At 44.2% G+C, this 16149-nt stretch overlaps 1 protein-coding gene across 1 annotated transcript in view; it reads left to right on the plus strand.

Moving 5' to 3' along the window:
- The window catches only part of Ccdc25 (coiled-coil domain containing 25), a 30339-nt gene extending 15313 nt beyond the window's left edge, over positions 1 to 15026 (plus strand). The window contains exons 5-9 of the mRNA XM_021654494.2: positions 606 to 681; positions 3055 to 3158; positions 3331 to 3533; positions 8687 to 8732; positions 13971 to 15026. Coding sequence (XP_021510169.1) covers positions 606 to 681; positions 3055 to 3158; positions 3331 to 3533; positions 8687 to 8732; positions 13971 to 14000 — 459 coding nt within the window. The 3' untranslated portion in view covers positions 14001 to 15026. The remainder of the gene's footprint in view (positions 1 to 605; positions 682 to 3054; positions 3159 to 3330; positions 3534 to 8686; positions 8733 to 13970) is intronic.
- Positions 15027 to 16149: the final 1123 nt, after the last annotated feature.

Consider the following 16149-nt stretch of genomic DNA (forward strand, 5'->3'; position numbering starts at 1 on the left):
ACTGTCTGCTCTTCCAGATGTCCTGAGTGCAATTCCCAGCACCCAGATGGCAGCTCACAAGGAACTCTTCTGGGTTCTGATGCTCTTTTCTGGCATGCAGGTGTACATGCAGATAAAACACTCATCTACATAAAATAAATAAATACATAAATCTTTAAAAAACAAAACAAAACAAAACCTCACCCTGATTGTGGCTGGTGAGATGTTTGAGATCTCGAATTCTAGGGTGTCTTTCAAAGGAAGGTTTTTGGGACCTCAGCCAGGAAGACCTCTGTATGTCAGAATGGGTACCATTTCCCCCCAAGCTTTCCAGAAATGTACAAGGATGACAAAAACTGCCGAGACATAACTGTAGTTCATGTATCCAACATGGCTTTTAAAATGTGTTAAGTACAGTTTTCTGCGTTAGTGCCTTCTCTTAGTTCAGGTAGCATTCTCTGGTGGGCACGGTAAATTTACTTCATCTTTCAGTATTCTGTAATTCCCCCGAAGAGCCCCAGCTCGTCATGAGCCGGTGTCCAGCAGGTAAGGCAGCAGATGTCCTGGGAGTGCTCCAGGGACCATCAGTAACAAAAGAGGGTTATTTGGCTTGTTTTCTGTTGTAGGGAGAGAAGATAGAAGACATTCCAAAGGAGGTTCTGATGGACTGTGCCCAACTTGTGAAGGCCAACAGCATTCAAGGTCAGATTTCCTAGAGGCGCTTTCTGAATCAGCATGCTCCTTTTCTGTCTGGAATGAAGCCAGCTGAGCAAGCGTGCTGTTGACTTCGGCATGAGCCTGGGGACAGCAGAAGACCGGTTTGAGGAGGTGGCCATTTTGTGGCTTCTCAGAAAACTAAAAACTCATCTCCCACTCCTCTGAGTGTGACTGTCTGTTCTGAATCTTGGCTCTTTTGACTCTTTTCATTTCCTTGAACAGGAAGTCATCTAGCTTTGCCTATGACTTTTGGTAGTATGGCAGTATTGATAGCTGGGAGATGTGTCTCATGGCTTTGTCGTTAACAGTGGTGTCTGTTACCATCATTTGTCAATAGATTTTAAAACTAGAGGGCTTTGTTGCAGTTTCCTTTTTAAAAAATTTTTTAAATATAATTTTATGTTTATGGTTTTCTGTTTGCGTGTATGTCTGGTACCCTTGGAGCCCAGAAGAATTTGTCAGATTCCCTGAAACTGAAGTTACAGACAAATGTGAGCCACCATGTGGGTGTTAGGAATTGAGACCAGATCTTCTAAGGTTTCAGTTTTTACGTCAGCAACTGAAGATCTAAGACATTCTAACTCTTCCCATAAAAGAAAACGTCCTCACTCATAACAACCTGTTGATTATAGAGTTGAAACCTGGTGGCTCCTAAAAGCAAGTCTGAATCTTCTTTGTCTACACATCTGATTTGTTATTAGGCTGGGATTTGTTATTCTAAGAACCAAGAATATCTAAGGTGTTTTAACTGCTAAGCCATTTCTCCAGCCCCTTGTTTGGGTTTTTTGAACCAGGAGCGTTCTATGTAGCACAAGCTAGTGTAGAGCTCACTCTGTGGCTCAGGCTGGCTTCAAACTCACAATTCTATTTCAGCTTCCTGGATACTGGAAGTATAGGTGTGTTTAACTACACCAGGCTTAGAGCCAGAGTCTTTAAATCATGCTTTTCTTTTTTTTTTTTTAATTTTTATTTTTTTTCTTTCTCTTCCTTACTTTTTCCTTCATTTAATTTTGAGTCTTTTGACTCTGTTGTTCTCCTTACTAACTTACTCTTACTTAGCCGGTCTGGGTGGTCCCTGAGTGTCATTATCTCCCAAAAGCTCTCTGGGTGAGTCCCATGTGCAGTGTGAGTTGGGAACAATCACCTTATGTGTTTTAGGCTGTGGTTAAAATACTGGGCCTGGGGCCTGCATAATTCTACTAGATAAGATTAAATTTAATCGAAAGGTCTAGAAGTATGGTTACTAGGAAGGGGATTGGCAGTTATGGAGAGGGTTGAGAGGTGTAGGTCTAAATGATTGAGCTACTAGATGAGATTTTAGGGGTGGGATGTAGACCTGGGTAGAGAGAGATAACTGTTATAAATGAAATTGGAAGGTGACCCAGAGCAGACACAGCTGATAACAGGCACTGGAGTCTGAGATTACACGATGGGAACGTGGCAGCATTCCTGTAGACTGGTGTCTTCAGGCTCAACCCAGGCAGCCCTAATAACAAACCAGGTGTGTAGACAAAGAAGATTCAGACTTGCCTTTTGGAGCCACCAGGTTTCAACTCCATAATCAACAGGCTGTTATGAGTGAGGACGCTTTCTTTTATGGGAAGAGTTAGAATGTCTTAGACCTTCAGTTGCTGAAGTAAAAATTGAAAGTAGCGAGCTGTTTATTCTGCGTGCCATCCTCTTCCATGCAGTCTTGTTCTCCCCTGCCCCTGGCTTGCAGGGGAGCCTGGGTTCAGAGAGCTGTAGACTCCTTATTCTAAATGTCCTTAGTTGATGCGCTCTAGAGAAAACGGGGGGAAGAGTCTTGACACAGACTACTCCCCTTTCTTCCTCAGCCTTCCACAGTGATCGCTCACATAGCAGAAAAGGAGCTAAGCCCCTTAATCAGTACCAAGGATGCTGCTGAGGACTGAAGAGAACTATGAAGTTGCAGAGGACACCCCACTAGCAGTTCTGTAGTTATACATTTCTGTTGAGAAGAGAGGTGATTGCCACCTCTCAGCTTACCCTGCTGGTTGGGTATTGCTGGGCTGGGCCTCTGGAAATCCCAGGCTGTGGCTGGCTAGCCATAAGAATCTAAGGAAACTCAGTTGGTCCTTTTCTCTTGCACATGATAAGTTTGCATTCAATTTTCAGGAGTTCTTGGAAGTCTATGATGTTAGTCATGGATGGACCCTTGCTTTTTCTTCTTTGATACTTTGGCTTAATGTTCAGTTTCCCAATTCCTATGGTGCTCTGTGACATCGGAAGTGAGCTCTTTTCAAGCCTCATCTAGGGTGGATGATGTTTTGCTGCGGGTGAGGGCTGTGCTGCTCAGTCTCATGTTTCCTGCCTGTTGAAGACAGTCTCTCTTGGCAGGCTGCAAGATGAACAACGTTAATGTGGTGTACACGCCGTGGTCTAACCTGAAGAAAACAGCTGATATGGATGTGGGGCAGATAGGCTTTCACAGGCAGAAGGATGTAAGTGTTCCCACCACTGCAGGAGGCGGAGCCTGGCTCCAAGCTGCGTGTGCTGTGCTTCCTAAGGGCAGTAACGTGGACAGCCTAAGCCCTAGAAAGCCAAAGCCTTGCACCTCTGAGTTTTGAGAAGAATAATTTAGGCTAAGTTCTTTCCCCCTTACCTCCCTCACAGGTAAAAATCGTGACAGTGGAGAAGAAAGTGAATGAAATCTTGAACCGATTAGAAAAGACCAAATTGGAGAAATTTCCAGACCTAGCAGCAGAGAAAGAAGGCAGAGATCGTGAAGAGAGGAATGAGAAAAAAGCCCAGATTCAGGAAATGAAAAGGAGAGAGAAAGAAGAAATGAAGAAGAAAAGAGAAATGGATGAGCTTAGGTATGCTGGGGCTGTGGCCTTGCTGTTGACACGGGTTTTCCCCATGGGTTCTGCTCAGATTTCCCTCTAAGGATAATGCCCTGGTGGCTGGAAACCACAGAGAAGCTTGGAGTGTTGAGTGAGTTGTTAAAAGGTGGCTGTGTTGATGGGTCGAATTGCCCTCTTACAGAGGTGCTGGGTGTGAGCGAGTAATATTAAAGTTCTGGTTTCACTTCACCGTCAGCTATCATGAGCTTTCCTCAGAATCCGGTTTGTTCTTAGGAAAGGAAAGGGTATCGGATTGTATAATGTTGAGCAGCTGTGCCATTGGAGCGGTGATGTAAAGCGAGTAACGCAGAGATGCTTTCAAGTGTCTTTTCTGCCTTTTGTAAGTTGAATGTAGTTAGTATGATGAGAGCTGCTTCAGTATCCTACAGTTTTATAATTTTGGTTATGAGCCTAGCCTTTAATGGCTGAGCCATCTCTTCAGCCCATCCCACAGTTTTAAACAGCAGTTAGAACACAGTTTGGCTCTTGAAATCTTAGTGAAGGTGACCATGAGAATGCTGACTCTATCAGTTTTCTCTTGCTTCTATAATAGATTGCCCCAAATATAACTCCTCAAAGCAACATACAAGAAGTTCTGATTTATCAAACCAGCCAAGAAGTGGACAGGACAGTTCCTTCCTGGAGGCTGTAGAGGAGACTCTTCAGTTTCCAGAGGCTGCCCACATTCTGTGGCTTGTTGCCCCTTCCTCCTCCTTCTCTGCCTTTCAGGAACCATGTGACTAGATCAGACATGATCACATCATCCCCAGGAATCTCCCTGTCATAAAGAACTGTTACACCTACAGAGTGTGTGTCCACATAAGACATCATGTGTGTTGCTTCTGGGGATTTGGATATGAACATTCTGGGGAAGGGAGAGCTTCTGAACCGTCATTCCGCCTGCCACACTGAACATGCATTACTGTACTTGAACAGTCCCTTGCCCCTTGCCTTGTTTCTGTTTGAGTATGCTGTTGGCTTTTTGAGATAGCTAGCCTCAAACTAGTGAAGCTCCTGCATCTGCCTCCTACGTGCTGGGGTTACAGGCATGTACCAGTGCACCCACATACCCCTTGTTTTTCTTTTCATTTTTCTCTTTATGTAGTGCTGTGCATTGAGCTAGGTCCTCACGCACAGCAGGCAAAGGCTTTAGCGTAGAGCTCTGTCTCTGAGACCCCTCTCGTCTCCCTTAACAGGAAGCTCCCCTTGTGACTTGTAGTCATGGTTTCCACGGGTGCCATTTGTGATATGTGCACCAGAAAGGGCACAAGAACAGTGTGGGGAGACATCAGATTAAAAGCCACCTCTCTGGATTTGTCCTGACTCAGCTTCCGCTGAACATCCTGGGCTCTTAGGAAGCTTGCTGGGCAAGGGCATAGCTGCTGTGGTTGTCTGTGCCAGGTGTGAGGCACCTGCTTGTGTTCCTATCCAGGTTCTGCTGAATCGGAGAGACTGGCTTCTTTTAAGGTTGAACATTTAGAGATGGAGGGCTCTGGGAATGTTGTCCTGCTCTGGCCTGCTGACTGAAGCCAGGGGACACAAAGATTTGGATAGCTGCTATGGCCCGCCAATGAGAGCCTGCTATGAGTTGTTAAAAATGGCTCACTCTGGTAACATTTATGAGTCTGGCCCACAAGATTTACACCTGTCTGAGTTAGGTTTTTCATTGCTGTGAAGAGACACCATGACCACGGCTTTTCTAACAAAGGAATGCATTTAATTGGGTCTGGCTTAGAGTTCACAGGTTTATCGTCATGGTGGGAAGCATGCAGGCAGACATGGTTCTGGAGAAGTAGCTTAGAATTCTATATCCAGATCCTCTGGTAGCAGGAAGGGGGACTAACATTGGGCCTGCTTGAGCATCTGAAACCTTACAGCCCACCCCAGAGACACACTTCCTCCCTCAAGACCACACCTTCTAATAGTGCCACTCTCTCTCAGTCTACAGGTGGGGAGGGAGAGAACATTTTCATTCAAACCATAGCATCTAATTCTTGTTTTTAGTTTGTAGTAGGGAAAATTGAAGAAATCATTTTTTTTTTTTGTTTCCTTTGCATCTTTAACAGTTTTGTTTAGAAATTTGTGTTTTATGCTAGAAACACAGTATCACTTCATTTACACTTTTCCTAAGGAGGAATAAATAGCTCACACTTTCAACGTTTGCCATCTGTCTCACTCTGTACTTGAGAGTGCTTCCTGTGTGTCCTCACTCAGCAGGGAGCTATTTCTGCTACCTGCAATTGCAAAAGAGCAGAGTCTGAACAGCAGCTGAGCATCTCGCTGAGAGTTACAGCTAAGTGTCTGTCTGATTCTCCAGTCAACACATTGCTACCCTCTGCTGCCCTCCAGCTAATTCAGTTTTACACAGCATTCATTCAGAATAAATTGAACACTATATAGATGCTATCATTTACCTGGAAATAACATTTTTGGTTTTGAATTAAGCTACTTTGGGGGGGTCTTAATTTGGCTTTATTAGTTTCAAAACAGTAAGCATTTAAACAAAAGAACCCATTAACAAAAAACAGTTTTACGCTCTTCTCGGTTTGTTTTCAAAGTATCTATATTAAAAGTGTTCATGGGCCTGAGGATAAAGTCTCCATCTTGCAGAATAAACTCTGCTTGGGAAGTTCATCTGTCCGTTGGTTTCACCCAGGCTGGTCTTCCTTGTGAGCTTCAGTGGTGGAGTCTCTGTTGTTCACGCCCTGTCCAAGCAGCATTTCATTACAAGCTGCGGAAGGCAAACCACGAGGCAGGGCCGCTGTGCCCGGGGGTGATGACCTTCAGTTTGTTCCACAAGCCCAGTACTGCAGTTTGTGAAAAACTTCAGCAGTGGGCTTTATGCTTCTGACATTTTGGCTATTTGTTTTCGAGACAGTCTTACTAGCCCTGGCTGGCCTCAAGTGAAGTCTGAGCTTTTTATTTTTCCTTGTAATATTAATACACTTATTAAATACACTATTTTAATTCATTAGTTAAGTAATTAATATTTATTTGAATACACTTTTCATCCTAGCATCTCTTTAAACTCTGTCTTTGAATCTTCTAACCAACACATCAGATCCTGTGCTTCTTACCTGCTTTGTTTTGGTCTTGGTTTTTATTTGACTTTTTGAATTATCATACAAAACACTTATGTACACAAAACATGATCCCACCATATAGACCATGAACAAAAGACAAAAGCAGTGGCCACGGTCATGAAGATGGAGTTGGGTAGGTAGCGTGTGGAAGTTGTGCTGTTATGACAAAGGATGAGCACTGTAGCCACCTGATACACGTTCTCTTACATCGGGGATCTAAGTTGGAAAAGTTGGAACCTAAGGCTCTGTGAGGCAGAAGTCCCGGAGGGCAGTACAGTGGAAAGTCAGGGCCAGTATGTCACCACTTTTAAGATGTAAACTTGGTTTCTAGGCAGAGATCTCTTCAGCAAGGAGATTCACATAAGTCTGCTCTAAGTAGTAAAGAAGAAACCGAGACCAACCTGTAATTCTGAATTCATTGCCCCTGATACAAGGCCAGAGTTATCAAGCCAGTAAAAATGAAAAATAGTGCATTTAGTGACTTAGATGCGGCACAGTTTGTAAGTGTCATGGGGGTAATTGTGGGGAAGTAGGCTTGTAAGCAGAAGCAACAAGTAGAAGATAAAGCCTTGGTGAGAGGATGGCCAGTCTCTAAGAGGTAACTGCTCTTCCTCCTTTTTATTGCTCTTTGCATTTTAAAAAGAGTGCTGGGAGTTGAACCCAGGGCCCTGTGCTTGCAAGCAGTCTACCACAGTCTCACCAGGTTGTCTAGGCTCGCCTCATACTCATGATCCCCCTGCCTTAGACTCCATATAGTTGGGATGACAGGCAGGTGCCACCACAGTCAAATTCCTACTGCTGTCTACCGTAAACTGAAGCTCTGTGTGCCTGGGACTCTTCCTGTTGATTGTAAGTTCCTGCAAAGCCTTGTGACTGCTGTAGCAGACAGCATTTTGCATTGTATCATGAGGGAATATATGGAACTGAATTCTCTGATGGAATACTTCTAGAAGCTAACATCAGAACTAAGGAGTGCGCTACGCAGCCATTCTGTAAGTTCAGGGTCCTTATATGGGAAGCAGCAAGATAAAATGGGACCAAAGTTTTAGATGTTTGGAATACTGGGTCGAGAAGATTCAAGGAGCGTAGAACCAGGCTATGAAGTTCCCTTGGCCTGTTTTGTCTTCCGTCTGAGCATTTCAAGCAGGGTGGGAGTGATGGCTTTGCGGGTAAAAGTGCCCCACTGGCTTGATGAGCTGAGTTTGGTCCCTAAAGTTCATGGTGGAAGAAGAGCTGCCCTGTGACCTCCAGGCACATGCTGTACTTCCACATCATATGTACATCAAGTCTCTAGCAAAGGTGATGGGGCTTTTGAGTAAGTGAGTAAGTCAGTTTTTTGTGAGACAGCATTCCCTGTGTCCCAGCCTGACCAGGAATTCACTGTGTCCCTAAGCTGACCTCACACTTGTGGCAGTCTTCTGCCACAGCCTCCCGAGTGTTGGTTTTGCAGGCATGGGTCCAGCTGGCAGCTTGTGTTTTGGTAAGAGCTCTTTGCTTGTTGGAATATAGAGGGAGCCAGAGGCAGTGTAGACAGAAGTTAAGAAGTGATTCACCATGGTCCACATCACAGAGGATGCAGCATGGACTCTGAGAGGCAAATCACTGGTAAAGTGGTAGGACCCGGTTAGATGGTAACTTGGGTTGAAGAGAAAAGTCGAAAACGGTTCCTGGGTTTCTGTCTTGAAGTGGAATGGACAGGGATGCCATTCTAGGTAATAGGAGAAAGAAATGTTTGTTTCCATAGGAGAATAGATTTTTACATTGGATACAGACCAAAAGTGTGGAACTATCTCTTAGTAATCTAAAAAGGTGTTGGGGCAGTTGGGTTAATGGGGGATGCCCAGAGGAAACGTGGCCATCAGAGACGTACATTTGTGTGTGCTACTTTCATCAGAGTGGGGACAACTAGCCTGCTGAGCCTTCTGCCAGTGTGGTAACCATCTGTGAGATGCGGGTTGACACAGTAGTTTCATTCGGGCTTTAGGCTGAAATGAAATGCTTACTGAGAAATAACCTCACTTTGAATATTTTCTTTCCTTCTAGGAGCTACTCATCACTAATGAAAGCTGAGAATATGTCCTCAAATCAAGTATGTTCCTGTTTCTTGCTTTAATGTTGTGCCTTGAAATACTTCACAGAGAGTCTTTAGTAATTGCATCACTGACCCTTATAGCATTGCAAGTTGTTTACCATGATTGGCAGCTAGTATGGGGGGTGTCGGAGGATTGGCCAGAGGAGGAGGATGGCAGGCATTGCCTTCCTTCCCTGTGATCTTATGTTTGCTTTTGTACGGGTCACTTTGTAGAGGAGGGTCTGGAACCTCACCCCTATTAATATTGCAAGATGTGTCAGTCAGCTTTCTCTTACTCATAACACAATGTCCGAGATAACCAACTTATGAGGAAAGAAACTTTCTTTTGACTCAGGAGTTTGTAGTTTTCGGTCAATGGTCCTGCTGCTTTGGGCCCAATATTAAGACAACATCATGGCAGGAATACCTGCCTGACAAGGCAAGCCGCTCATCTATGGCAGCCTGGAAACAAAGAGGGAAAGAGGAAGTGGAGAGTCCCAGTTCCCAGTGAAGGGCAAGCTTCGGGTACCTGACTTCACACCAGGCACCACCTCTTAAATGTCCTACCTCCCAGACATACCATGGGCTAGGGAACAAGCCTTTTGCACGTGGGGACATTTCCAGACACAACTGTGGCACAGCACTGTAGTCCATTTCTTTTCTCCTTTCCTATTTCCATTTATTAGTATCCTCTACTAATGTGCTTATAGATTTCACAGTATAGTTAGAACCAGAATTATCTTTCAATTAAAAAAATAAATGTACCAAATACAGAGATCATATGCTATAGCCTAAATACCAACACTGATTTTTTTTTTCATACTTGTCATGACCTGGAATAAGTGTTGACATGTTTCAGGTTTTTTGTTTTGTTTTGTTTTGCTTTTTTCTTTGAGGTAGGGTTTTGCTTTGTTGCTCAGGCTGCCATAAAGCTCGCCTTAACCCCCAGTCTTCCTGCCTCTGCTCCCCAGGTGCTGAGGTTACTTCCAAGTGCGCACCATCACATTTGGCTCAAGTTCTTTTACAATATGCTTTTAAAATGCCTGCTTTAGGGCGGTATTGTCAGATGTGCTAGACATGAATTGCAAATGCTGCTTAAATGAAAAGAATAATGAAAAACCTGTGTTTTTCAGCCATACTAGCTTTGTGTGGCCTGGTACCTGCCATTACTACAGAAAGTTCTAGAAGTGGCTCAGTTTTCTGCTTAAGGTTATTTACTCAAACTCCAGGTTAAGTGCTTGAATTGCAATCAGTAGGATTTTAGACATTGTTTATATCCAGTAATTGTACAAAAATGGGTAAGAACATACCTTTGCTCCCACCTCTGTGAACTAAATTTTTGAGGCTCCTTTATAAATTGAGCTGTGTTTATAAATTATTTCTGAAAATCTTCAGAATAGCGCTGTGCAGTCCATCAGGACTGAATGTGAAGTCAAGTCATTTAAGCTGTCAGTAGGGTGAGCCTACTTCATTTTTAGCCTTTCTGAGTATTGCTCAGCACAGAGACATTACCTCATGAGGCGGTTGTAACCTGTAAACAAGGGTGTGCCCTGAAGACTTTGCTAGACTCAGTCATGGCATAGGTAATCATCATTGACTTCCTTAAAGTCCTGAGTTTGTTTAATCCTTTGCACATTAGTCTTGGCTTTCCTGAACTCAGAACATTGCAGGGGCCTGTGATAGAGTCCAAGTCAAATTCAGTTAAAACTAATGCTCTTGTCTCCTCTCTGCCTACTGATACTTTTGAAACTTTCTATTTAGAAGTGGCTTTCCACCAGTAATCTAGCTGGTGTTTCAATCTTGTACATATTGTTCCTGTCACAGTGGATCTTTAAGAGCTTACATGTTGTTCTAGACTTGGAAACACATACATGCCTTCAAACACACACTCATGTATACGTGTGTGCGCGCGCACACATACATTTGCACACACCGCCTCCTGAAATTTTTTCAGCATTGGTTACAAGTCCATAGAAATACTAAAATCTAATATCTGTGGGTGCTCAAAAGCCTTGTGAAGTGGAAAAGTATTTTCATGTAACTTATATTTTATCTCCCCATGTGCTTTACTCTGTGTATTATCACTTATACCAAATACAGTGTAAATGCAGTGCAAATAGTTTCACACTGTTGCTTAGGAAGTAATGACAAGAAAAAGGCCAGTGCCTGTGTTGTGGGATTCCTAAGTGCTTTCTGTGCGTTTGGATCTGCAGACATAGACCCCCGCAGGGGCAGAGGACCAGTGGTGCACGAAAATGCATGTGGATGCCACTGTTAAAAGTCCCAGGACTGCAGTGTTCAGTGTGAGGCTGATGCTCCCTCCCCCTCCTGCTCTGTTACTTGCTGCCATGCATGAGGGGCTCCAGTGGAAAGGCTTCAGTCTCCTGTTACTATCTTGTCTTTTACAACCTAATTTGCCGTGTGATCTCTTGATCTTCATTCAAAGGCTGATGCTCATGTTAGATAGGACTGTACAAGCTCATCAGGAAGAGCACTAGTCTCCGTCTGAGCTAGATTTTCATCTGAATTGTAGTCTTCCCTTTAGCCTAACCTCTTTTTTTTTTAAATAAATATCTCTTTTTTTTTTTTTTTTAAAGATTTATTATTTATACAGTAGTCTGCCTGCAGGCCAGAAAAGGGCACCAGTTCTCATTATAGATGGTTATGAACCACCATATGGTTGCTGGGAATTGAACTCAGGACCTTTGAAGGAATAGCCAGTGCTCCCAACCTCTGAGCCATCTCTCCAGCCCTTAGCATGCATGACCTCTTTGATCTGTAATTTTTAGTCCTTTTTTTATTTGTGCTTGGAGGCATAGATTATTACTGTTATGTCCCTCTTATTTGTCAGTTTACCACTTAGGTCTGTCTGGTAAGCCAGATAGTACAGGGACTGGGAAATCCAAAATGTAATAGTTGTCCAAGGAAAGTTCTGGACAGCAGGTATGTCATTAAACATGCCGATGGTCCCAGAACACGTGCCCTTGGGCAGTGGGATCTCTGCACTGACATCCATTGCGTAGCCCCTGTGGGGTGAGTGCTCTTTTCTTGCTACCAGTCAGGTGGCCATACTGAGTTGTTTTTCCTCACTGGTGGAGAAAAGAAGCTGACAGAGAAGGTGCACACCAACTTTCTGATGTCTCTGAAGCTGCTCCTGAATCGAGGACTCTGGAGGCAGCCCTCCTGGTACTGGGACAGAACACAAACAGTTGAGCCAAGTTTCCTGTTGTTCTTATTCCTGTGCTAGAAAAAGAGAAGCGCATGGGCTAGACACATGGGTTCTTGCAGTGGACCTGGGTTCTGTTCCTGGCACCCACATGGTGGCTCGCAATCTCTTAGAACTCCTCTTCCAGGGGATCCAGTGCCCTCTTCTAACCTCCCCATGGTTTCTACATGCATACGGTGCACACACACGCGCACACACACACAAATAAATTTTTAAATGGTACTTTATTATTTTATGTGTGTGTGTTTTGTGTGTGTATGGCTGTGCACCACACACATGCAGTGTCCTGGAGGCTAGAAAATGTTGGATCCCCTGGAACTGGAGTTATGGATGGTTATGAGCCACCAAATGGGTTCTGGGAGTCAAACCTGGTTCTGCTGCATGAATAGCAAGTCTCTCAACCACTGCACCATCTTTCCAGACCCTAAAATGAACATTTTTTAAGAAGAGGGGGGAGGAGCAATATAGAGCCACCGAATGAAGCCAGAGAAAAACAGTGTTTATGAAACCCGTTTTCTACTCTCACCTCAATGTTTTTCTACCATTTCTAACAAGGGTCCTTAAAAGAAAAAGAAACCTAAGTCGGGTCCTGTCTCTGGCAGTACTGGCGTTAAGCAATAAGAGACAGAAGTTGAACCAGGGCAGTGGCCAGTGCTTCACAAGCCAGCCATTGTGCCGGAAAAGAACCCTGCCAGTGTGCGCCAATGCGAGGAGCTGCCATGCGGCCATGCAGTAAGATTGGCCCTTGACCCGTGTGCTGTCTTGTGTAGGAGACCAAGCCAGCTAGCTTGATTACTAGCCCATGTTTGGCTTCTTAAGGACTTTACCTGTTAAAAAGAAGTGAATAAAATCAGCTATCTCTTGTCATACTTTTTTTTTCTCATCGAAAATGGTTTATTTATTTATTATCAGTTACATTTTATTAACTCTGTATCCCAGCCATGTCCTGATCCCTCATTCCCTCCCAGTCCCTCCCTCCCTCCCTCATCTTGTCATACTTTTTAAAACTTATATTTGCATTTATCTTTTTCTCCCTACCCCATCCCAATCCCTTTTTACACCCCAACACCAGGTATTAGAGAGAAAGGGTTAGTGAGAGGAGAGGACACAGTTCTCTTAGCTGCTTCCTGCTGGTTAGGGTCGTTGGGCTCCTTGGAGCCAGTCCAATCCTCATTTCAGGAGATCTCCATCTTGTCTCACAACAGCAACTAGGAGCATCAAAGGGGAAGCAGGAATAGCCTTGTTCTTTCTCAGACCTCCTCACTCTGGGCTCTGGCATTCTTTCTCCAGAGTCCTCAGATTTAAACTGTGTGCAGCTGGTAGAGAGCCACCTCTCAGAACTCAAATGAGGCAAATAGTCTGCTGCTGTGGACCATCTGAACCAGTCCCACATCCCACACCTGGGACCAAAACTAAACCATCCACAGCATCTCTCATGTGAAATCACAAATCCATGAAAACCAGGGGGTTCAGCATGCTGGGATTTAGGGCATACATGTTTTGCATATGACAGTGTTATTGGCCTAAGGAAGCAAGATACTGTTCATGTAGTATACCTTGTTGAGGATCAGTCCAAAAGTTTCTAAAATTGTTGGTGTATTTAACACATCCTCCGTGACATGAGCTGTGTTCAATCACTGCAGGAAAAAAGTTTCCACAGCCCTCATCTCAGCTATTCATGTTTTAGCGTTCAGGGTTTATGCTAAATGATGAGCTATTCACTCCCCTTCTGCAGGGTCACATTTTCTTGTAGTCACTCTCTTCATACCGGCTACAAGGTGGGGTGGGCTTTACATTGTAATTTGGAAGCTGAGGTATCTGGCACCTTGGAGGCTGTGGCTACTCCTCCTGGTCATTCCAAGAGCTACTGACAACTGGGTAGTGGTGCCTTTGGTTGTCTTCCTGCTGTCTTTCTGAACCCTGAGATTAGGAATAAGAAGGGGCTGGTGGGTTGGCATGGTAATTATAAACGGAAAGTACCGATTGACTGTTCTCAGTGCCTTCATACTTTCACTCTTGGTCTCCTACAGGATGGTAACGATTCTGATGAGTTCATGTGAGCCGAGCAAAGGAGCCCTGGGAAGACATGAATGTGCAGACCATTACAGATCTTTTGATTTCATCTGTGTTCTGAATTACAGAAGAAACCAACCAATCAATCAGAACTCTACCTTCAGTGTACATAGACATCATTCATTTTTGGAGTTTAAAAAAAAAAAAAGTCTTTTTTTTTTTTTCTGATGGAAAGAACAGATGTATAATATAGTTGAACTTGAAGACAACGTATAACTTTAGGAAGAGGAAAATATTTTTGGCAGAACATACGTCAGTACCTCGTGAAGGCTGGCTGCCTTTGTTCTTGAGATAGACATTTGATCAGACCAACTCCGGAAAGTGTTTCTTTGGCTGCGGTTTGTCCTGGAAGCAGATGTCATGAAATGCATTTCCTACTTCTAAAATCTCTCTGCTTCTGTTAAGTAGACTGTCGGGGGTTTACTCAGGCCAGGCTCTCAGTGATGCTTTCCTGATAGAAGAAAGGCATATGGGTTTTGAAGACAGTTGCAGTACTTGCTTAACTTGGATTTCAATATTGTTGGTGTCAGAGTAGCTGGCCCAGTTCTTAGCTTATTCTAAGGGTTATGTTCTCCTCAAAGTGAGGGTCTCACCTTAACATCATAGCTACACAGTAGATCTTAACCAAGTTTGGAGCTGGTCACATGACCCAAGTCACAGATGTGACAAGTAGGCTCTGAAGTCATTCCTTCGTGGGGAGGGAGACAGGAAGGGGTGCTCCAGCAGTAGTGTGAGTGACACAGATTGCCTCATTTTTGTCTTGACTGTATCATGAAACAAAGTCCACAGTGGATTGCAAGTTTTAGAAAGAATCAAGCATTTTCCTAGCCAGCTAAGTCATCTGTTTCCTTACTTTGAAATAATATTCATGTTGAATTGTAATCCCAGAGTTGAGGCTCTGTGACTTCACAGGCAGCATTGGTATTGGGCTGAGCTACCTGCTCTCCAATAGAAACCTTTTTTCATCACAGTGTTTAAGCCCCTGTAGAGGCACAGTGAGGAGAGCAAAGCCTGCAGGGTAGTGATGGCATGCAGGCCCATACTGTAGCAGCACACCACACATCACCCAGTGCCCACAGCACCAGAGTGCTGAGCTGCAGAAAGGATTTCTTCAGCAAATGTGCCAGCTGCCATCATGGACGTTTGGGCAGAGCCAGAAAACCCATGATCCCTGGTATTCCAAGCTCAGTACAAGTTGAACTGGAAAACTCCCTGGAGCATAACTCATTAGCCAAATTTGAGGGGGTAGAGAAGTCAGCATCAGAGATAAGTGAGTGTGTGTGTGGGGTGTGTGTGTGTGTGTGTGTGTGTGTGTGTGTGTGTGTGTATGTGCGCGCGCGTGTGTGTGTGATATCTAGATCGGAGCTCTGTACTTTAAAAAATTATAATAAAAGTATCATTTTTTTTATCAGAAAAGACATTGATATATGAATTCTTAGAACTTGTTTTCTACCAAAAAAAAAAAAAAAAAAGCAGCCCCCATCTCCAAGCTGGTTTGCGGGTAATTGTGCTGTAAAAACTCATTTATCATTGGTTCCTTCTGTGGACATCAGGTCTTATGCATTTGAGGTAATCACTGGGCTACAGCCCCATGCCTTTCAGGCTCTGCTGTGGGGCCTCCAAGAGTGATCGCTCGCTCAGATCTAAGCATGGATAAGTGTGAGCTGGTGGCAGGGCTGCCCAGTCCTGCAGCCCTCCTGCCCAATCCCTGTGGACATTCCCTTAGTTCTTTAGTTCTTGGCTATAGACACCTCAGTGGGAGGCTTTGCTCCCGGCATTGCCCTTGAGCTTCAGCCTCTGCATCTGCAGGACAGTGAACATGCACAGGGGGAGCTTTTGAAGAATATCTCCTTAGTGCGAGGTGCTCAGCTTACGTGGGAGGGTCCGAAGTTCAAAACTCCACTTTTGGGGGCTTACCATATCTAGGCTCCTTCTGAGTTGAATACCTGGCTCCCACTCCTTTAGCTGTTCTTGGCTGAATTTCCCCCGCCTCTCTGCCCGTTTTATGTTTTTCCAGTTCACTTGGTCTCAGGGAAAGGCAGAGACCTTTTCTTTTAAGGACATAGTTCACCAGTCAGACTGCCAGCATCAAAGCCGTCTTTTCTTGCTGCTGGCATGTGTCCCAAGTGTTTGATA

The sequence above is a fragment of the Meriones unguiculatus genome, chromosome 9, assembly GCF_030254825.1.
Source record: "Meriones unguiculatus strain TT.TT164.6M chromosome 9, Bangor_MerUng_6.1, whole genome shotgun sequence".
Lineage (NCBI taxonomy): Eukaryota > Metazoa > Chordata > Mammalia > Rodentia > Muridae > Meriones > Meriones unguiculatus.